The following is a 24489-nucleotide window of genomic DNA, read 5'->3' on the forward strand; positions in this document are numbered from 1 at the left end:
GCGCTTTCGTGGATGGATGTTTTGGTAAACCTTCTTCTGTTTTTTTTTTTTGCAAGAATTTCCACCAAATCGTTCTATCCGGTTCAGGGGAAGCTTATTGTTACATGCCATTGATTTCGGTCCAGGAGCGGATGATGATGATGATGGTCTGCGTCGTTGTGTTCGAGCGACCCTTCGGTTCGGATGCACTTAATGGAAATTTAATCATCCGCTGCTGGGGATTAATTAATGTTTAATGAAGCCTTTCGCTGTTCGGTCATCTCCCAGCTCCAAAAGTTTGGCGGTTTTTGGGGTGATGGGATACGGTGAATTATCCCGATCGGATCGATCGATTTTCCTATCGGAAGTGGAAACGATCAGTGTAGATATACAGACAGGATGGTTATTCGGGTATATGATCCTTGGAAATGGTGTATACTGAATAATTTTAATCAAATCAGTAAGCCATACCAATGTTTTAGATTCTGATAATACTATTTTATATCAAAGAGGGATAGCTAAGTCGATTTTTAAATAGTCATATGTAGTCCAAACAATTTCGGGACTTCATTTAGGGGCTGCATATATCCAATGTTAATGCAACGAAAAAACCTAGACGCTTGAATTGGCAAGGATTTTTTTAGCGGTTGATTTTACAAGCGTGTACTGCAGTTACGGTGGGAAATGAACATAGGGAAGAACACGAAGGAGAGGTTATAAAGGAACGAAATGGTGAACAGACGAAATTTTTAACGTATCTGAAGATCAGATACTTTAACTAATATTTGATTTTTGTTGAATCGAATATTTTAATAATTACTGAAACACGAAAGCTGCACGATATCCAGCTTAAAACTTTACTGGAAACAAATCGATCGATACAAACCGATCTGAATAAAAATATTTGACAGTGCTTATTTAAGGTGCATGCAATGTAAATGTACTCTTTGGCACGATTGGACTTCTGTAGTCAACACACAAACGATTTTCAGTATTATACACCATGTATTAGAGCAAAATATTACAAAATCCCTCGAATCAAATGCTTGTAGCTTCATAAAATAGACGACAACCCCCCCTACTCACTTCCCCCGCTGCATGTATTACATCGCAACGGTGAACGTATTAAACAGTGTTAAATTGACTTTGCTGCTGTTTCGTTCGATGCACCACACTGTAACTAATGGATGGTTTTAACCGATGAAAATCTGTTTGTAGATAGAAAAACTTGTCGAACAAAAGCTACCCAACCGTAGTGAGTGCACTAGGGTGCATGGTCAACTTTTCGTGACGGGGTCAAGGTAGGTGGGACGCTCAAAAGCTTAACGCTTTCTCGTATTGCCGAACACTTTGTGTATGAGGGGGGTTGTGCTGGTTATTTCGTACAAATACAAACCCGGTACAAGAAACTATGGTAGTTAAGGTTGAAACGAGACTGCCATTGCTTGCATTTCGGTCAGAACTTTGGTCGATTGTAGCCCGAAGAACGTCGGGGACAAACGACAAGGGCACGGTGGCCGATATCACATGTTAGCAGATCGATAGTGGGACAGAGCAGCGTGTCCTATGTCCAGCTGGCGATGACAGAGGCTGTGCGTGTGTGTGTATCAGGAAGGTATGGTACGGTGTCACTGGTTAGCAGTTTCTTCGCAGCACAAAACGACCGTAATCCTAATTAAATTCTCTCGTATCTCTCACATCGCAGAGGCGGGCTTGAAGCCATGTCGGTCGGTACCGTCGCTACCTCCGGTTTGCCCGGCGTGCGTCTGATTTTGAAGTTTGATATACGACCATGGGCATCATGTTCACAGTTGCCCAGCTTTCGCAACATTACCGCGCCCCGCAGCTTCCGCCCGGCGCCGTGTCATCCAATCGATAGCCGATGAGCATTGTTGTTTATACGGTGGACCATGTTAAACCAGCCCCTGCATCCCTCGGTTCATCCCGTTCCGTGCCTTTACACCTTATCGTCTCCCAGGCCCATGAAGTAGCCGGTTCTGTCGCAGCCTGTTAATGCAGCTTGTGCCGTGCACGGTTCATGGTTAGGTCGGCCAGCTTGTGACTGCAGTGGTGCGCATAGTTTACGGGTCGACATAGTCGTAGTAAATCCCCCGGAAAATCACACATTGGGCAGGTGCGTAGTGTACCGTGACGTGAGGTTTAGCCTACGGCAGGACAAGTAGTTTGATTTTACAACGCTTTTGCCTAACGCAGTGGGCGGAAATTACATTCATGGATGATTTATCGTACGAGCCAGTCGGTGGACCTACGAGCAGCCAGTGGCAAATGGAACGTAAGCGGACGAAGCTTTTTTTTTTAACTGTATACCGTATTAACTGGGCTGGAAGGAAACACTGCACGGTTGTTTTAATGAGGAGATTTTCTGGTTGCCCAATTTGGGTAAGCTTCTGGTGCACATGGTGGGTGGTCATTGACAGCAAACCTTTTGCTGAGAACCACCGATATTCGTGTGCTTTTAATTAAACACAGGATCATACAACCAACTTCTAATGAACTTATGCATTGTTGCACGATAGGAATTGTGTGTACAGTGCGTACTGAGGACTTAAACTAGCTCCATTCGTTAAAAGGTACACCAGAGGGATACACATTTGTATGTAATCGAAATGATTGCAAAATTCCATTGCATATCTTAAGGCGCAACAAGCTTGTACTGATGACCGGCGTGCTAATATTAGCTTACATTCCATGAATTCATTTTATTGACCACAACCCATTCTAATCTCTAGCAACGCTGTATCACACAATCCAATGCAATCCAATACACCTGCATCATCGATGTGTGGTAGCAAAAGAGTAATGCTTTGCCACGGCTAAAACTACTCCAAACATAAATAGCAGACAGATCAAGCTCATTTACCTATTAAAAGATGCATTCGAATGAACTTTCGATCGGTTCGCTTCATACCACCGGGCTTTACTATGCTCGTTAATGCACTGCGATACCAACGCAAGGGCAATTCGTACCGTACCTTTATCAAGATTGGCAAAATTTGGTCAGCATTTTTGGAGAAATGGAACGGCAGAGCGGAAGGGTAGCGTATTTAATTGGCGCCATAAAGTACGATAAATAATTACCACCGATTGACTGACTGTGTCTCTCCGGATGGACGTTACCGTGGCGAATCGTTTTGCACCCAGGGTCCGGCGGATTATAAGCCGGCCAACCCGAGCATCGGTGTGCATTAGCAGACAAATTAATCGAATCGGTCCGCATCGTTCTCTGGACTGGACGCTGTACAACAGTCGCACCGTACAGAATTTCCTTCACTAGACGTGTCCTCACTGTCACGCAACCAATATCCGATGACCGATTGGTTGTTCGCTCGATCGACCGATATAACTCTTTCGCTCTCGTTTTAGCATTCGTTCGTAATCAATTTTTCGGCGTTTGCATACCTTTAGGGCTGACAGACAGTGTCTGGCGAACCGGACCACGAGATTGATAGCACGAATGTACTCACCTGGTAAAAACGGGCAGCTGGGAGCCCATGATCTGTAGCCGAGCAAACAGGAGCGCCACGGTGGTAACGCACAGGACGGCCAGTCGGCGGGAGGCTTCGTGCGGCCACCAGCCCGTCGGTAGGGCGAACGTTTTCCCGCTCATCATCGAACGTGCCAGATGGTAGATGTCACCGAGTCGAATCTGTACGACGCCACCAGTGAACCGGAAAGGAGAAAGAAAGAAAAAAGGTTGGAATAAGGGGATGAGTGCCGATGATTGAATTATTCCGCTGCCGTACTGTCGGCCGTTGTGGGGACAAAGTCTGCAAGGGTTCGTCGGCTTGCTAATGGCTTGCTGGAAAACTGGAGCAACCTTTGACTTGAAGTCGTTGTGTTGTTTTTGCATCACAAACAGACATCAATTATTACCCGGGCGGTAGGACTATTTGGTGTACTGGAGTTTGAAGAAGGCGTGGACACAATGTCCGAGTAGCGTTGCGAGCGGGAACACAATGGCTCGACGATAACCAACCTTGATGATGAAATAATGGAACCTCGAGCCAAGCTGTATTATACGGAGTCGTGAGAATGTCGAAGAGTTGAAGTTACTTTTTCCCCCTTGGGGAAGAAATGTATATGCGAAGGTGTTTCCCTTACGGGTACCAGGGAGCGATATTTTGGAAGGTGTAGAAAGCCAAGGGTATTATACGAACATCTAGCAGCTGTGTTCGGGATGTTAAGAGAATAACTCTATTAGCAGTGACTCATTCGACTAATGGAATTGTGTGATACGGGTTCCGTAAAGATCGTTGAGTTACATCCGGGTAAATAGAATATGTCCATAGGAAGTGAAGGCTTTTTTTTCGACGACGACGACGACTCTTTTGTTTTTACTTTTTTTTTGTCTTTTGCAATAACACCCTTAAGCGTGGTACCCGACACAGCAGACAACGATGCTGAGGGCAACCGCTCGTTCTGCAAGTGTGTTCTGCTGCTCCACTTCTTTCTCGTGAACTATTCTTCCCGTCTAACATTGCATCATTTCGCCATAAAGTGTTCTTCCGGGCGAAGAGAAGGTAGGAATTTCTCCTGCATCTCACACAGGAGACAAATGGACACCGGAACATAACCGCCACGGGTTGCGTGAACCCTTTGCATCATCTATGGCACACCGAACAAGGTGCAAAAGCCGAGGTAAAAATGCTATAAAACGTGCCAACGGAGCACTAAATCACATACGCTCTTAAACTGACACGTACATGTGCGTGGAACAGCGACGCACAGCGGCCTTCATGGGGTTCTCTGGATGATGTGAATGAATTGGGGCGCATTTGTCTTGCAAAACCTACGCACATACACGCACGCATCAGCGTACGATAATCTTACCAGACTATTTAATGCGCTCTCGACGCGTTAAAGCACTGCCCGGAATGTCGAACTTCCCCCTCTTCGGGTGTAATCCGAGTCATTGTTTTTGCTTCATATAAGTTTTTCTTTTTAAGTCCCTTCCCGCTTAAGCACACATTAGCTGGCAGCTCCCAACGGAAGGGATGTTACACGCGCCCCGACATCATTATCATCAGCGGCAAACGAGCTCACTTAAGGCTCGTAAACTATCTGTTTATGCTTTGCAAATGGACCCGTTGCGGTTGTTTACCGGGATCCTGATGAATGGGTGGGTACGTTTGACTTTTTTCTTCCCGTGTTGTGGGAGTGATGTTGACTAAGCAGCGACGCGTGCAGTCATTAGAAACGAAAACGTAACGATTTATCGCTACCATGCGAAGACTTTTAGGAAGACGAGCGATAACCAGCGTGAAAGTGTGTGTGTGTGTGCAAGCGTATGCAGGTTTAGTTTAATAAATTGGTCTCCATTTACTAGCGGCAAGCATTAAATACAGTTTCAGCACAAATTGTGCTAACGTTGCCTTACGGTGAATATTTATTTACCGAACAGGATGTTCAATAATTCCACCCACTAAACAGGACCTGCATCATCATATCATTGCACATTTTCAACACCGTCTGCTTTTTAAATGTCCGCTCGTTCGCTCGGTATAAATTATGATCACAAAAGCAAACATCATTCGGTCCGAGTGGATACCACCGAAACAACAGAAAAGAATCTCTCTCTCTCTCTCTCTCTCTCTCTCTCTCTCTCTGTCTCTCTCCCCCAAAAAGCCACAAAGCCGCTAGTCTTTTCTCCATCGAGGTTGTGCGATCTGAATCGCGGCTTTACTTCTTTTTGTTGCTATCGCTTGGTTTGCTGTTCGGTTGAGGTTTGTTTCGAAATTTTAAGCCTCGCCTGGTAAACGTTAGTGTAGTGCGGCTTGGCACTCTGAATAAACGGCCGGTGGCTTTCGATGGGTAGACTTTTCTTTTTTCCCACACCCAAAAGCGCTCACCATCAAACCCAGAAGGAGGGTACGATGGTGTCGATTATGGACCGGATGGCCAAGGAAAATGGAGAGCCACCTCTCGGTGGTGTGCTTGTGGTGATTGCTGATGATTATGCTCACCAAATTGCAACACAGGAGGCGTGTGTGGGGTGGTGCGAAATTTTCCAACATGAGCATAAATAGTTTGCTGTGGAAGAGAAATAATGCTCACCATTCTGCCTATACTTTTGCGGAAGGATTTATGCCCGTGCCGAGATCGTACTGGAGAGCTCGAAGGCAACGAAGCACGGGTTTCGGATTGTTTTCGTGAAAAGTTTTACCATTGCAAACTGGAACGGTAGAACGGTACCCGTAACATTCGATAAAGCAAATACAGCCCAACCGCGCTGCAGAGCACAGGGCTAGGCTGATCGATAGATGTGTCGGATGTAGCTTTGCTTATTTCCAAACAACGCAGGTGCTCTGAATTTTAGCAATTGTTTCGTTACGATCGAGGTTTTTCGAGCGCACACACCCACATACATCACAACCCCCGACACAGCACTATCATCGGCAGCATAAACTAACGTAAAATCACGTCCTAACCAGCTCCCGTGTAATAATGGTCTCATAGAGTAGGATGGCAAGTATCAGGTGCACTGGAAAAATTAAACATTCCCATGTTTCCTAAATGCAAAAACGGTACTTTATGCATCCGCTTATGCTCCTTTTACGTGCAGTTGCTGTCATACATGGGGCGGAAATATAATCATTCGTTACCACGATGCCACGGATCGGTGAAATGGGGCTTTCCTACTTCACACTTGGTACACCGTGAAGCGATATACGATTCCCTCCAATCATTAGTGTTTAATTTTCCGCACCGCTACTTGCGCGCTCGGGAGAGCAGAGATTGTAAAATAAATTGTAGCCGTCCAACCGGGGACTAAGCTGTTTGTCGTGTCATTTGACGCAGAAAGGCGTTCTTTCGAGAAGCTTATGGGTATTACAAATATTGACACTTCACTGTAAGCTTTCGATTGAAATATTATTTAGTTTTAACAGTACATCGGGGTTTGTGGTTCGTTTTCAAAAGATGTGAATTTGCGGATGTGAATTTTCGTTTTGTAGCGTTCCATTTGAAAATTACAATTCAATTTAGATTTTTGACAACCATCTCCAGTGTACCTGCAGTCAGATAAACTTCATTATCCACAGAATGTGAAGACTCCTTTCTTGTATAGGCATATGGAGTTGGAAACATTTTGAAAAACTGAAATTTTAGCCAAAGACCGCGAACTTGTTTGGGGAGATAATGACTCTAAAACAAGTTTTAGGTTTTAAAGTTGAAATTTTTAAACACATCTCGATGCAATGCAGAACGCTGACAACATTTTGACACAATGATTCCTAGCTGCGTCATAAAAATGCAACATTTTGGCTTTGAATTTGACCAGCGTATCCGTGTTAAAATAAAACACTATTTCAGACATTAAATTAAAATTTGAAAGAAGGGCAAAATAATGTAAAAATAAAAACGTTAAATAAAATCCTGCATTATCTGCTTAAATGAATGTTAAATGAAAGACTATAGGAGAATTTGCTTTAACAGATCACACTTTTACAACAACTTCAAATCAAACTTGTATTATTGATTTTATCTTGCCAAGCAGAATAATACTTTAGGATGCTTTCGCTTAGCTTCCCTTTCCGCACTATCACACAACCCATCCAATCCATCTTGGCACCTCTCGAAGGCGTATTGTCGGTTGAAATTGCGTCCCATTCTTTGTCGCACACGTTCACTATTGAGCGGCGCAACAATTGCTTTTCCAGTTGAGGTGTAATAAAGGACACCGGTATTTCGCAGCCAAACCGTCCTGGGTGGGTGCATGGCAGGTTTTCCCTTTGGCATGGTTTACTTGCATCAAAGAAACCTTTCTTATCGTTGAGTTCGTGCAGCCCGCAAGCTCGTGCCCGATTGCCCTTCGTTCGTGCTCTTTGTCATTGCAGCACGATAAATATTTGAAATATGCATAAAGCAAGAACAATTCCAAATAAACTGGTATCGTACGTCGATTCATCATGCACAAAACCATGCAGGAGCAGGGTACAACAAGTACAATAGACAAATACATGCAACAAAACGTTAGCCGTATACCTAGAAGGGGTAACAATATCGTTTGTTACTGTAAATGGGATAAAAATATGAGTTCAGCACATATAAGATGCAATCAAAGCTAAAAACGTTGCAAATTTATGCTTCTTTTAGTCAACTTTTTGTCTTCTTTGTGGCGGCTTAGCTATTGTTGGAATTGTTGGTGCGAAAGAGAACACTTCCCTTGCTTTTGCTCCGTTTTTCCAGCATGTTACACCTTTATGGCAATGCAATAATAATGCTGTTTATGGACGATTGACTTTGAACATCCCAAAAGCCAAAGGGTTCAGCAGCGGGATGCCGTAGAAGAGAATTCATTTCGTTCAAATGTCCTCCAGTTTGTGTTTCTTCATTGACAATCGTTTTACTTTTACATCTTTTCCAGGAATAGGTTGCTTTGTGTCTATTTCTCCTTCGAGATCATCTTTGAATCGAACTGGGGAGAAGCGATGGAACACACAAACACATACACATGTTTGATATCGTGATTCGAAGTTATGCTCTGAAGTGATATCGAATTTATATGCACATAAACAGGGAATGTGCATGTGGAATGGTTTATAGGAAAAGAGAGAGAGAGAGAGAGGGAAAGAGAGTTGCAATATAAAGCAGAATAATATTTTATTGTGATTGATTCTGTGCACAGCAAGCTTGATTGACGAGTATGTCAGCGTGGCGGACAGTAAAATGTGAGAATTCTCTAATAATATGCACAACGAGCATAAAAATAAATTGCTATAACAGGTAACAACGAGCATAACAAACAGCTACTTTCATTGAATTAAATATTTACGACGCGTGAAGAGAGAAATACACTCATAACAATGCTGCAGGCAGACAAAAAGAAACAGTAAAAAAAGCCTTGTTCGTTGCACTATCAATCATTCAGCAGCTTGTACAGAGCAGAAAGATGAAACGATAAATTTGAAAAAAAAGGCCAGACAGCTTAAAAAAAAATTAAAAAAGTAAATCTTCCCTTTAATTGACACAAATAGATACACGGCGCAATCTACTGGGACGAGACGAGACAAAGGCGTGTGATAGGAGGAGGAATAAACGAAAAGGGATGTAGACAACAACAACAACAAAACACAACTTGACAACAGAGACTGCACGTTGTGTACCATTAATCATATGCACCGATTGTTGCTTGGTACAGAAATTAATTTTACCTTCGTTTCATTTATCATAGTTTAAAATGAGTTCCCGCCAATCGTCTCGCGTTGTGCCCGGTTTCGGCGTGCCGGAAAAACTTCACTATCAGCCGTTCATTAGTTTCAATTACAGCGTGCTGCAACGATTGTAACGCACAGTATGTGTGGCGTATTTCCCGACCGCACCGTGTGAGCGTAACTTTTGAAGCGAGTTTGAATGGCGGTGGTAGATGCCGTTTGACATGACGCGTAGGGCGGTACGGGTGCTTGTTGCCTGCGCCCTCGGTTGATGCATAATTTATGCGGCATGGCTTTTTGAGGTAGCGATTGTAAAACTTCATCAACCGGAACCTGCCCGCCCTGGCAGCTGTCGGTCGGATGCTTTATGCGTGCGTAATACACAACTCTGCGACCGTGGCAGTTCGTCAGAGGCGTTGAGAGATAATTGTATGCCAAAAATTGTGCCTGCTATCCACGGGTACGTGTGTGTGTGTGGGTGTGAGTGTGCGTGTTGTTAAAAGTTCGGCGTTGGAAATAAGGCAGCAGGAAAACATATGTAATTATCGGTTCATAGTGAATGGGCACGCGTCGGAGGTGTGGATGAGAGCGAGAGCGTGTTGAATGTTGGAGGATTTCTGTTCATCTCAACCACATCGGTTTAAGGGGCTCCCCTTACCAGCGAGCCTCTGCAGTCTTGTCTTCTATTTGCAAAACGTTTTTCATGTTCGGTGTGGAAAGTTTGTTAAAAATTCATTACATTTTGATTTATGCTTACCGCGACGCGAAACTTTTGTCCGCATGGCGTGGCAGTCTTTGAAAGAGTACGAGCCAGATGCTCTGGCGGCATTTGTGACAGAGGACGAGACAGACAATTTTTCAGTTGCTGAGATGCGATTCGCATCTTTATTATCGGAGTTGGGCTGATGACGCCACGTGCTAAAATAAGTTTGAAAGATGTAATTTGGCAAACGTGTTTCGTTCAGGATGTTTGAAAAGGGTTTAGAAAATCCCAAATATTAAGATGCTGACATTCAATAGGAAGGGGACTATTCATTTACTTGCCTCGTTTACACTTTTACCGATTTTTTCCAATTAATGTTACATATAAAATGTACGCTTAGCTCAGGACATGCACTCGAAAACGGTCATCGCTAAGAACCCATAGTCGAAAAACCAAACAAAAACATAACTTTACATTAATGTGAATAGAGACAAAACAGCACAACTTAACTTCGCTTGAAACGTCCAGCCTGCCATTGGAAAAACCAGACACTCAGGTAGTTCAACTTATACTCACGCACCGAAAAAGAAATACGAAAAACAAATGCCACGAATCGGCTTGTTGGCCGTACTTACTGTTCACTCGAGCAAATACTTTGCAGCTTGGACTTTGCAGCTCGTACATTCATTGTTTTCCACGAATCCGTGCATTTCGTGCATGCATTGCCGTGCATATTGTACAGAACGAAGTGTACGGACAGACACAATGAAATGATGCATTGGTATTCTGCAAATCGGTTCCGCGGTTTCACTGTGCGTAATTACGTCCGGTTTGGTGAGTGATCGCAACCGAACAAAATGAATCGGTAGCAAATGATGAACATTTTACAATGAAAGTGGGAACCAGTTTCTGGGAAGTGTGACTGAGCACTTTTGGTGAACGGAGTATTATTAGTAAATGAAGAAAGAGGGATGATTTTCAGAAGGAACTACATCGACGTTGAATGTAGGGAATCATTGTTCTAATTTGATGCGATAAAACACCTTTTTTTAATTTTTGTTTCGTTGGCCTGGCTGTATTGCTGCGGTTAAACAACTGTTGAAATCCGAATTACTGCGGCATATTTGTGTGTAAAAATATCTGGTTTTTGCATTTCAAAGTACAGAATATTGTTTATGGTCTGGAATCCTCCAGGAATAACAAAGAAGTCAGCGCAACTCCAATTTCTAATTTTACAATGAAAATGATTTTTAATCATAAGAAAACTTAATAAAGTACGGCCTTACCTATGGGATCTGGGAATTTTCAAATGCCATTGACCCAATTGTCCTTTCCACGCAATCGAGTTGGAATCAATCTTCACATTCCCGCCAATACTATGAGCCACTACTTCCTGAGCAGGGATGCCTAAAAATTAGAACTCAACATATTGATTGTGCTGGGAATTTTCCGAATATAGGCTTCATTGTCACAACGTATCCGTGCCTTCGGACGGTAATCCAGCAGCTCGCACGCCATCCGCTACCTACAGTCTTAACTAAAAGTTTGCGCTAAATGATGGTCGACAGACTTCCAGACTATAAAATGGCTGTGACTGCTCACCTTCCACGGAATGGCGATGGATCTGGAAAAAAACGACACCAGCTACAGACTTTCGTCAGACCAATGCTCGACGCTATACTTGCTGGTGAACTACAAGATGCCACACGGACTGCTGCTCGACAGGATGAATCGAACTCCTTCAGCCTGCGCAGTCTGCTCCCAGATAGAGACTCTGGAGCACAAGTTTGCCGTGTGTGCTGGGGTATCTAGTGCTTGGAGCGTACAGGCTATGGAAGCCTTCGTCCCAAACCACAACCTTAACTTCCTTTCCCTCCTCTTGCCTATTTTAAGTCACATTAGCATAAGTAAGGGGATTCCTTTATAGTTGAAGATATTTGGATTCCCAAATATCTTTAAATATTCTTTATTAAACCTGTACGTCGTCCTTACATGTATTACTTTTATTTTGTAAACTAGTTTTTAAGTTGTTTTTTAATAAACAATTTTTATTAAAAAAAAACAAAACATTTATTCAGCCTGATACATGGAGTTCTTTTTTTCAATCAATGATTTGAAAATGATCTGTCTACTCTCCATATAAATATCCAATGGTGCACTTTAAGGCAAAGAGGTTAAGATGAGAGCTTAAGATTATCAAACCAAGTCAAATTTAAGCCAACGTAACCAGAAATAAAAGGTCAAGACCTCTCGAAATTGTAGAGTCAAAGAAGAAGGTAATAAACAGACAGAAAAAAAGGTTAATTTTAAACTATGAATGTTCAAGTCGTCCTAACAATGAACAAGTAATGACGAGAATGCATTAGGTCATTTGCTCGTAATTAACCTATAAGACTTATGTTTCGTAGTTTTGTGCAACAATTTTACTGTTGATTAGTTGAATTCATCAGTGGTAGATCGATTAGCGATGGAGCGATTAGCATAGCCGCGAATCAGAGGCAAATAACCGGGAGGAAATTGACAATATGGCGTAGAGTCGGCATGCAAAAATAAATAAATAACCAGGAGGGAATGCCAACGAACAAATATTACCAGTGTACTCTGTATTAAATGAGCGATTCTGTAATTACATTGTAAAATTTTGAACCATCACCAGGTGCAAGATGGCTAGCAAAATCCGAATCAGAATTATCCTTCTGCACGACAAACTAGGTGAGAAAAGTTTTATCCATCAAAACAGCAGGATAAAATCCACCACTGTTGTTATTGTGCTCTTACATCCACCGAAACAACAGACAAACAGTTACGTGAAAGGTTTGAAAGCACGATTGGATTGTAGCACTATCCATCTTGCCATCCTTATTCCCCGTGAGGGTACGCCCGGCACGAAAGGATGACATATGGCAGAAAAGTTAGCTTACAATGTCTCCCGACGGACGCAACTTTCACCAATCCCCCATCTTCCCTTTTATCATAAGTCTCGCACGAGGTTCCAGGTAAGCCAAGAAGAGTCCGTTTCTTATTTTTGCAACTGAAAGGGTTGCATTAGCACAACTCGCCTGTGTCGTTTGGGTGGTGGTGGTTCGTTGTGCATTTTACTTTTCTTTTTCGGTGAAGCAAAAGCTCGCAGCTGAGGGTTTTCCACATTACGTGGTTGGTGGTTCTAGTGAAAATAAATGTGTTCTGAGGGGTGCGTCAAAGTTTGGTGAAGCTTCACACACATACAAAAAAAAGGATAGGGAGATTCCATCTGGAATAAAGTTTTATAGATAATTTTTGGTTCTTATTTTCAGTGAAACTTGCTCTCTGTACCATACTTTGATGGTACGGCGATGGGAGACACCAGATGTGGTGTGTAGCCTTAGTGGGAGCAAAAGCAAAATGGACAAAGGTTAGTAACGGAGCATGCTCCGCACAGACCAAGCGAATGTCGCAGTTACCACCGTTGTGTTTCCTTTGAACACAATTCACAGTAACAAAAAATAAGAAGAAGATGACGATGATACGAGACTTGCATACACTTTATCAGATAGTAACTTTTCGCGTCAGCAACCCCAAGCGGCCCCGTTACATGTACGCCCTGCTTCGAGCTTGTTGCAACCCTTTTGACCCCTCTGTGCAACCCTTTTGACTAAAGTCATCTGAAGAAGAAAAAATGGAAGCAAAACTCGCGACCCACTCACATTGTGATGGAACCCAATCCCTATCAACGGCTGGCACATGAATACCCCGTTCCCCGCTCGACTACAGACTTGCCCTGCAAAAAAGGCACTTTGGTAGAAAAAGTTTTCCAACATTTCATTTCCCAGTGACCAAGATCCGTGCAGCACAAAGTGGCACAAAACCCGTGCCCCCGTGAGGCAAAGGAAACCCGAAGCTACGCCGTGTTCGTCCATTCGAGGGATTCGTTGTCTTCCCTTTTCAATATCACACTTTACCCAGGCTTTGGATCCACGGAAAGGATTTATTATGCATGATATCAAGGACATGCGTGGCTCACCTACGGGAACCGACGAGCAGCAAGTCGCAGAGTATATCATGCACTCGGGCCTGGAATGGTACCGGAGGGCCAGATTTATAACCTCCCGTGGCGAATGGCAATAGCGATGGCCCCTGCTTCTTTCGCATGTGCGCTCGCTGGTGTGGCTTTAATATGTTCATCGACACCAATTTCGATGGTGTCAGAGAGTCAGAGGCAAAAGGAAGCGCTTGTTATCGAACTCTTTGCACGGGCTAGGAGGTTCGTGCGCTTGGGTTTGGTCGTTCAGAAAACCCACTTTATGCGAGTCTGGTCTGGTTGATGCTGGGTGACCTCCGTGATCACGGTTCGTTTGAACTTTGCTCGAGGGAATGGGCAGGCAAAAAAAAAAAGGGGAAATAGAGAAGGTTTGGTCGTTGCCCTTCGAGTGCGCAGGGAGACCCACACTAAAAATAGCGTAGTAAAATCGGTTACGTATAATTTATGGACAAACTTTTTTTTTTCGCTTCTTGCGAGGATTTTGGGCACGCTTTTTGTAGCTTTTTGCGTCTCACACAGGCCTTATTTTATCACACTTCACGTTCGTGTATGCGTTTGAGCGTTACGGGTAAGGATTCTCTCTGCCACGGGGTACCGAAAGTTCGGCAGTAACCGCTCGGCTAGCATGTTGCCTGACGAAGTTGTGATAAAATCCTTCACCGCAAGAAAGCGAACAAGCAGCGAAATAGTTTATCAGCCGAGTAAATGGAAACTGGTGTAAGGCTAGGATAGATTGAGACGCTCGGAACACGAAATTGGTTTATCGCGATTTCGCAACCTACCGTTGCGTTGATTTATCGCTTGCCTATTTGTCGTTGCCTTTCGAGCATTGGGCAATGTATTTGTGTGGAGTCATTTTTTGTGGACTGTATGTTTTATGATCGGAATAATTGAAGTACTTTTTCGTGTTGTACGAATGGAGTGCTTTACGCAACAAATAGCCATTTGGACTTTACCTTCGCTTGAGCATTTCTGTTGTACGCAATCCTTTTTTTTCTGAGACCCCGAAAAAAAAAACTTTTCTCGTTATTCTTATGATTTGTTTCATCATGTTGCTGAAAGTCATGCTGAATCGCTCGAGCATAGCACTAAGAAAACTGAACCATTCTGCACCGCTTCGTATCGGAAAAACGGTTGCTCTGAAAATCGACATGAAGATCGAAGCGAAAAGAAAATATGTTTTATAATATCCGGCCCAAGCAGCGAGCGTCGGATGCGTCGGACTAAAGTAAACAGAACCGAAATTCTACTGGATGCCACTCTGCCGCCTACACTACTACAATTGCGGTACGAAATTTGGAGACACAGTGGAGAATGGTATTGTTTTCGCAAGCTAGCAAACACCGGACGAAGAGTTGTGCCAGCGTCGACGACATCGGAAGGGTGTTGTGATGCTCGAACGGAAATGTACACAACATTATGCTCCATGTGCCACGATTCGCATGCTATCCCTACATGCTACTGCCACTGTAGTTAGCGCTAGATTGTGTGCCGTTCCTGCAGTTGTTTCGTTGTTCTTTCATTAGAATGAAATATGCGTTCGTTGTCATCGTCAATGTTGCTGTCGGAGACTTCGTCTTGCGAAATGTTACCGAAGGGCCTCTTACGCTCGAACGTGTTTGCATCGTAAGAAAACTAATCTCACATTTCCAGCACCATCTTACGATCAGCACGAGGCGCACGAATGGCAAGAGGTGGAAAATCTTTTTTGGGGTTTCCTTTGTTCGGTGTGGGAGATCGGTCGCATAAATACGCTTAACCAGGCGATGTCTCGTTTGCCACTTTTCACCGGTTTTACTCCTTTTGTCAATGACGGGAAGATGAATTCGTCGAATGGTTTAACTTTTCCAATGGCTGGTGAAGGAGTTGGCACTAGACAGAGCGAGCGAATGGCGGTACATATGCTGTTTCGAATGGTGGTACATTTGTCTGAACTTTGAACTGATAAACTACCGATCAGTATGATGTAGAAGAGCGGCGAGGATGAAGATGCGGGTACATGTGATGTAATTGTTGACAGTTCCAAAAACAACAGCAACCAGGCGCCTCCATGTCCTGGTTACTGTTTGAACAATGACAGTTTGGGCATCGTGTTGCAGCGCTAGCCAAGGCGCAATAGAGCTATTTGGATGCGAGAAGGAGAGAAAAATATTCAACACATACAGATATCCACATGCGATATTTCTTCAACCGGAAGTAAGTTATCCTTTGGGGTATTATCAATCACAAGCACAGTACGGAAGAACAAAGGCTAGTGAAAGGAAGCTCAGTTTCTTGGTAGTGTCGAAAAATAGACAAAAAGTAGAAAAAGACCTAGAACAATCATCGTGACCACGAAGATTGTTGCGAAGGGAAAAACCGAAAGTAAAGTTACATGAGATCTACGAGATGTTCAAGTTAAATTAAGTAACTATTTTTGGAATGATTTATCAAAAGAAATATAGAAAGAAATAATGTAGTAAAATGAACTTTTTAATATAATAATAATTATGAGATACGAAATGTGACGCAAAATTCTAACGATGATTTGTGGCGAAGAAAAGTTGATTTAAAAATTCAATGAAAATTTCAACGCGTTGAATATTTTGTCCATTCAACTGGTGATACATTTTTATTGAAAACGACAAAAAGCTTTGTATGAACAAAGGAATACTTATCGAACGCTAGTCATTTTGGTATTGTCAAAGTTTCATTTCGCTTTCAGCGAATAGTTTTTGCTTTTCCACAAACTGCGCGGCCAATGTTCCATTTATAGTTTTATTTCATCACTGTAAAAGATTATATCCATCAACCCAGTTCGCCTGAAACCTTACCGATTGTAGAAGGACTGTTCCGAAACCCATACCGTGATGCAATCGAATACTTGAACTGACAGTGATAAATCTGATATTATTTATAGCTGCACTTGAAGCATCGATTGACGTCTTTATCGGTTTGCTTGCACCAAAGGGAGCTGCACGAGCAAAGCCATCCGTACACGCTTCACGGTAATACGTTTCCCACGCTCCAAGAATGATGCGAAACGAATGCAGTGCTTAGCTAAGCTTCGACAACGCGAAGCAACAAAGCTAATCGAATCGCGTACCGTGAACATGGGGAGAATGAAAGTGAGTAGTTGAAGTAATTCTGTATCCGTCGACCATATTGCCAGGTTCGAAAGTAGGATAACATAAAGTCAGTGGATGGGCAGATGTGAATGAATGGATTTTTATCGATATGGGAATTGTAGCGATGATGACGCAGCAAAATATCGTATTTTTTCACCGTTTTTTTTTAAAGTAATGCCTTCTTAGAAGAGGTCATGATTGAGAGATAGATTTGCAACATAAATAATAAAATTTTAGCCATTTTTTTTAACCACCTTCTTGTTCAAAATTGAAATTTTTAAAACACGATAAAAATGTTCCTTTATGAAATAAAATATCTAATGGAGACGCCCAGTGTTTTGTGGAAATTTCATTCCGTAAACATGTCCCGAAATCATTAACTGTGTGTGAATATCTAGAAGACGAATTACTGTTTGACTAAAAGCAGACATAAGGATGACATTTTTCTAGTGCAACCCTTTACAAAGCCTCTTTGCTCCGCGAACGGTTCGATCCATTCATCATTGTCGCAGTAAAGGGATCGACCATTTTCCCACTGCCGATATTTTCCTGAACTAATCCCCTATTCTTCCCAGCGGGTAAAAAGGGTGCCTTTGGCAAAGCAAAAGCTTTCCATACCAAAAACCGGGACCGTTTCTAAGGAGGAGGATGGTGTGCAACAAATATTCCCGAAAATCCATCTTCAGCGAAAACAAAATCCGCTTCGGCTCGATGGTCCCACGAATCCTTTTTTGTCCTTATGGTTTGGTTTACGTTTTATTTTTTCATCTGGACCAAACAAAAAAAACTGATTGGATTGCTGGGGTTCATGCAATGGAACAAAGGAGTTTTTTTTTGTGGCTTCTAGCAAAGCTAACATTTCCCCTAAGGCTCGTTAGCTTGGCTACAAGTCCGTTAAGTCCGCGGGAGGAAAGTCGCGTTCGTACAACGGATAATATTCATTTATTATTCGCCTCTGGTTGAGCGGTTCGTGCTGTGGCGCAGTTTGCTTCGTATGGGGCAACACACATTTCCCTTTTGCACAGCATGTGAGTTACAGTTAATCGATTCGAGGTATTCTTCAATCCTCGAACCAAGGGGATAGCAACAATCGATATAGTGGAGAAAGGGAACTAAGAAAACGCTTCCTTGCAAAGATTCAGACTGAAAGTGTAGAGATGGAAACGAAATCTATGTAAAATCTCCTGCTGGGACAGTCAGCCGTGGGGGCGCATTGGTTGGAATCAGTTTTCCGAGCAGCGCAGGGACCATTTCAATCCGGAGCTTTTGGACCTTATCCCATACTGGGAACTTCTTGAAGCAATCCACGAAACTCATGGGGTGCACATTTATTGACTATTGAAGGAGCACTTAAGCGAAAACAAAAAAAAACTGTGTATTGGCTCAAGATGATGGAAAGAGATAGAACCCGAACTGGCAACGAACAAAAGGAGTTTTCAAGAAATATCTGTTTTTCAGTGCGATACAAAGCAACGCTGGAATACCCAAGGCATAAAACCCATTTCCGTGGATTGGTGTTATGTTTCATCCTTCAGTATGTTTAACCTTTGCCCAAACACCTTCTTGTATTAACGTTTATGAATGCATTGCAAGTTGAGGTGTTTATCAAAACTTTTCAACTAACTGCACGGCCCGAAACATCCGAAACGGTCAAGCTGAAAACAATCAATTTCCCTCGCAGGCGTTTAATTTTTCACACCTTCACCTTCATCTTGTGCAAACAGAGTTCCGTCGCGGGTTTCGAAGCGAAAACGAGCAACGCAAGTCTCACTAATTACTCGTTCGATCCCAAAAATCGTCTAGAGCGGCTTTGCCAATGTTAATGACCACAGCTGTCAGGAATAAATCTTTCCATCCGAGAAGGAACGCGAGCAGCAGCGGGGTGGGCGGTACGGTGCGGGTTTTTCTATTTTAAAATTAATTGATTTTTCACCATAAAGGAAGAAAAGTTTCTACCTCACAGCGATTTTCCCGTCGCGTGAAGCGGACGAACGGTGAAAGGAAACAAAACGGATTCGCTTCTGAGAAAAGAAAAAAAAAGATGTTGACAAAAGGAACGCGAAAGAAAAAAGGGGGAAAAAGGGCATCCTTCAGCAACACGCCAACGCAGCGCGGATTGAAGAAACGAATTGTGGGTTAAGAATGAAGGATAATAATGGATTTTCCGGCGGTAAACCCATTCAGTGACAGTGCGCGTCACAGGAAAAGGGACGCGAAAGGATTCCTGCTGCCGATTTTTACCGTGGTTAGGTTTGGCGAAGAGATGGGAGAACGACAGAATTTTTCGGTACTTTTAGCCGTAAAGTTGTAAATGTTATGCTTAAAAATGTTTCACTAGTGATTTTTTCAGTCTATACGCGGCTATGTGTTCCTTATACCTATCCTAACTCAAATGAATGTTCAAATTTTGGGCTGTGACGTGAAGAGTACAAAATTTCATTTCAGGACCCTTTTTCTGTCCAATTTCTTTCACCTAATGCTACAAGGTGCACCCATATTACCCGAAAGCAAAGTGAAAAGTATTTCAAAAATACATTACGCTCAGCTCTTGTGTTTCTAGTTTTTTTTTGTTGCTGCCGTTAAAAGTGTGGTGCGGTTCCGAAAACTTGTCCCAAAAATGGACGGAAAGATTAATTTTCACATGGTTGCGGTTTTTGTCTTGTAGAAAGAAGGCGAAGAGAAAGAAAGTTTGCACAAAAGGAAATAAGAAGCAGCGTAGAAGGAGAATCCCTTTCGGTTCTTTGTTTGTTGCGATTATAGGTACTAACATTGACGCAGACTGAGCAATTAATCAACTAAATTATGCCAGTAATTATGGATTGATCTTTTTACGGAAGCGCTGGTCTGAGTGAATTATTTAAAAAAGGTATTGTGAAGCTTGCTTTCCCCATTCAATTGTTTTCACCTAATTTGACGCTTAACGTGTTACATATATATTGAAGAACTGTTTTAAATGCTACCTTGTTTTGCTCAATATAACCGGAAGCAAGGATAAATATTTACAGTCTTAGCAGTTTTGAGATGAGATAGTTTTTTTTTCGGTGTTTTATTTTGCGTCTTACATTGTGAGATATTTTGGGATTTAGTCAGCAGATTTTAAGTGATCGTTTATTACAAACTGAAGAAGTTTTTGTCTTCCTTTACTGGATTTTTAGAGTTAGTCTTGCCGTTAGAAAAATGACTCCACTGCCACCAAATTGCCTTCAACGAGTTAGAAGCCTTCATGGAAGGTAAAACTTTCTATTTATTATAGTTTAACGGCTCTACGCCGTATTGTCTGATGGATATTCTATTTAAAGAATTTTTATTCGAAATACAACTACAACCACTTGGTTCGATGGGATCTCTGAAGGCCGGGCATTCATACGAATGATGTCTCGACTGATGTCGAATCTTTTCGCATTGAATGCTCATCTTCAGCGTATAAGTCTGGCTGATTCCACGATGTGTATCACTTTCTGTGGTCCTGCGTGGAATTTGAAACTGCAAGACCCCCCGACCGACAGACCAAAGGGTACAGAAATAAGAGAAGTGTTGGCTACCAGGGACCTCACATACATGAGGCTCATCCACTGATTCGCCAGAGTCAACGGTCTTGTCCTATGATTCCACGTCGCCATTACAGTGTTTCTTGGAACAGTGGGTGATTGTAGATTAAACAATAATATAACGTAACAGGTTGGCTGATAAGTCCCCGGTCTAACAAAGAAAAACACATTTTTTTGTCAAAATTCGTTTTTATTATTCAACATAGTTCCCTTCAAGAGCGATACAACGATTATAACGACCTTCCAATTTTTTGATACCATTTTGGTAGTACTCCTTCGGTTTTGCCTCAAAATAGGCCTCAGTTTCGGCGACCACCTCTTCATTGCAGCCACATTTTTTCCCTGCGAGCATCCTTTTGAGGTCTGAGAACAAGAAAAAGTCGCTGGGGGCCAGATCTGGAGAATACGGTGGGTGGGGAAGCAATTCGAAGCCCAATTCATGAATTTTTGCCATCGTTCTCAATGACTTGTGGCACGGTGCGTTGTCTTGGTGGAACAACACTTTTTTCTTCTTCGTTCTTTTTTCGTTCGTCAAGCAACCGAAAGTTGCTTGACAAAAGACGCTCTGTCTCACAAACTAATTGACATACAGACGTCAAATTTTGACACGAATCATTTGAAGGTTGGTTGGCTGTATAAAAATAATATGTATTTAATACTAGCGGCGCCATCTATGTGTCAGACCGGGGACTTATCAGCCAACCTGTTAGCTTATTCGGATTATTCGTTCCCCCGAAATCACGATTTATTTGGATACACCTGTTTTGTGAACTGAGAAACGTTGTATCCTTCCAATCTTTATTCATTTTCCACCATTTCTTTTCTGTTCCATGCTGTGTTGTTCATGTATTTGGTGTTTTTTGTGGTGCCACGGTTGATCCGAAGACGGGATAATTGCATTCGGGGGCAATTTCTACACTGCTGCTAAAGCGAGGCAGGTGTATCCTACATTACAGTGTTTTCTAATCCAGTCCAGCTTTGACACAACGAGTTTGGCAGTGTTGGCATTGGGTTCGATAGTGTTTGACGGATTTAGTCTCGAGAGTAGTGAAGCCGCTTTTGCTGCTGCGGCATAAAAATTGCCGATAATTGTTGGATCTGATTCTGGCAAGGTAGAACTGGAACTGTCACTACTGGACTGTTCAGGTTACATTGTACGCAGGAAAATAATTGTTTGTGCTGTCATAACAATGTTTTTGTTTTGTTGCAGTCCAGACCGTAGCATAAAGGTCAACATTAGAACGGCCACAACACTAAAATGGCTGGAATTCGGATGCAACCAACCAACCAACAGGTCGGCTGATAATTGTCTGGCCAGACACATAGAGCATTAACTTTGAAACGAGTTCAGTCAAAATTTGACAGCACTTGGACAATAAGCTAGTGAGCTAGAGAATTTTGTGTGACGCAGCTTTTGTGTTTTGAGTAAACATGGACAAGAAGAAATTTCACGTGTTGATAAAATATTGTTTTTTGAAGGGGAAAAATACAGTTGAAGCCAAAAATTGGCTTGAAATGGAGTTTTTGGACTCTTCTCCACCAAAATCAACTATAAAATATTGGTATGCTAAATTTAAACGTGGTGAAATGAGCAATGAAGACGGTGAACACAATGGACGCCCAAATAAGGAGAGGAAAATTTAATTTTCATCTCCGGAATTTTTTTAACAGAGGAAAACGTTAAAAAAATCCACAAAATTATCAAAAGCAACCGAACCATAAAGTTGATCGAGAGAGCTGACACAATAAAGATATCCAAGGAACGTGTTGGACATATCGTTCACGAATTTTTGGGTATGAGAAAGCTCTGTGCAAAATGGTTGCCTCACATTTGACCAAAAACAACAACGAGTTGATGATTCGGAGCAGTGTTTGGAGCTGTTTGAGCGAAATTCTAGCAAGTTTTTGCGTCGGTATGTTACCCTGGATGAGACTTGGCTTCATCACTACACTCCAAAGTCAAATAGACAATCATCTGAGTGGACTGGACACGATGAACCTGCTCCAAAGCGAGGAAAAACGCAACAATCAGCTGGCAAGGTTATGGCGTTAGTTTTTTGGGATTTGCAAGGAATAGTCTTCATCGACTATTTTGAGAAAGGAAAGACCATTAACAGCGACTACTATATCAAGTTATTGGAGCGTTTAAAGGACGAAATCGCTAAAAAAAACGGCCACATTTGAAGAAAAAAAAAAGTTTTGTTTCATCAAGACAACGCACCGTGCCACAAATCAGTGAAAACAATGGCGAAAATTCGCGAATTAGGCTACGAATTACTTCCCCACCCACCGTATTCCTCAGATCTGCCCCCCAGCGACTTTTTTCTTTTCTCAGATCTCAAAAGGATGCTCACTGGGAAGACATTTTCGTCAGATGAAGAGGTGATCACCGAAACGGAGGCCTTTTTTGATGAAAAAGAAAAATACTTTTTCAAAAATGGTATAGAAAAATTGAAAGATCGCTTTTATCGGTGTATCACCCTTCAAGGGAGGTATATTGAATAAAAAAAAATAGCAAAAAAAAAAAGATTTATACTATTCTAGGTCAAACAATTATCAGCCCACCTGTTAGCACCTGACCAAAAACATCAACCAAAGCTCCTACAACATCAACAATAGAACGGCTATTACAACTCAGTAATAATCGAACATGCCTGGGATAAGGCACAATCGGTAACAATAAATAAAATTACAACTACAAACAATTTTCCTTTTCTGGTTTATCATTCAACTACCTTTACAACATACATGAAAAGTAATGAAGTGTTGGACGCTTCGCGTACAGAAAATGTACACAACTTGTTGATATTCTTACATTTTTAAAATCAGATAATTTTGCAGTTCGTCCAAACCTCCACCAGCTCAGTTGCTCAAACCGAAACGCATCGTCTCCACACAGACGACGATTCCGAACGAGCGATTTTAATGAACCACGGAATAACGACGCCAGGGCGCGATACTTTCCACTAACTAACAGCTCTAAAGCAGCTTAAAAGCTTCTCAAACCGAAGTGTACTACGAACTAATGACGATTTCATTTTAAATCCATTCACCCACCCACTTCTCATGGCTCACACTTTCAAGTAAATGCGAACGTCCACGAGCAATGCCAACAGCCAAGGATCGTTTCGGCGTTATCTCAAGCGGGCTAAAGTGCGTCTTAATTTTTGATTACAGTTCAATGTGATGTGATTCAGCGCACCGTGGTGGCAGGAGGATGAGAGTTAGAGTTGGGTGATAAAAATCTCCCATTACGATGAATCTTATCCCCTCTCGCACGCGAACACCCTTGGAACGAAAGCAAGACTTTGTAGCCCGGTCGGCCAAACGGACGGACGACAAACGCGCACCCGAAACATTCATTGTAATTTGGTGCTGCTAATGGCTATGCCATCCTCCGCATGATATCATCACCCTTCGTACTGTCCGCTTTTAATGGATGCAAGAATGATTCGGGGAAGTAATGCAAAATGTTCATCCTTTTCCATGGTATCGCAGTGGACCCGAGAAGGGGTAGCGCTTGGTCAGAAAATATTGAAGGCGCTAGAAAAGCGCATGTGACATTACTAGTATTTGCCCGCAAACAAATGGGGGTTCGAGAGTAGTTCTCTTTCTATCTGCGTTTTAAAAGACCAATAACACTAAAGCCCACACTTTAGTCTCATCAATCTACCCCATAAACGCAGCATCGCAATTTAATTGCGTAATAAAAATTAGTTCCCGTCGAATGGACTTCTTCCCGGAACTTGATTATTTCTGCAAGGGAAGGATGTTACGGGTCCGTCGAGTTACTTTTCGTCCCAGAAGCATCCGTAAAATGGTGATGACCGTACGGGCGCATGTATGCAACGGGTGCAACAAAAGCACCGTCCATACCGTTGGGATGCAGCTGAAAGTAGTTTCACTCTCGATTTAATTTTTCGGTAATTTCTTTACCAACCCGTACCTCTATGTCTATGCT

General features: G+C 42.5%; 2 protein-coding genes across 6 annotated transcripts in view; one reads left to right on the forward strand and one right to left on the reverse strand.

The window, feature by feature from the left end:
* The window catches only part of LOC126556291 (clathrin light chain), a 358662-nt gene that overhangs the window by 83696 nt on the left and 250477 nt on the right, over positions 1-24489 (forward strand). The gene's annotated exons all lie outside the window — the stretch shown is intronic.
* LOC126568795 (protein O-mannosyl-transferase Tmtc3) overlaps positions 1-24489 on the reverse strand; it is a 168453-nt gene that overhangs the window by 26005 nt on the left and 117959 nt on the right. Inside the window, exon 6 of the mRNA XM_050225428.1 lies at positions 3465-3646. Within this exon, the coding sequence (XP_050081385.1) occupies positions 3465-3646 (182 nt within the window). The remainder of the gene's footprint in view (positions 1-3464; positions 3647-24489) is intronic.

The sequence above is a fragment of the Anopheles maculipalpis genome, chromosome 2RL (assembly GCF_943734695.1).
Source record: "Anopheles maculipalpis chromosome 2RL, idAnoMacuDA_375_x, whole genome shotgun sequence".
NCBI lineage: Eukaryota > Metazoa > Arthropoda > Insecta > Diptera > Culicidae > Anopheles > Anopheles maculipalpis.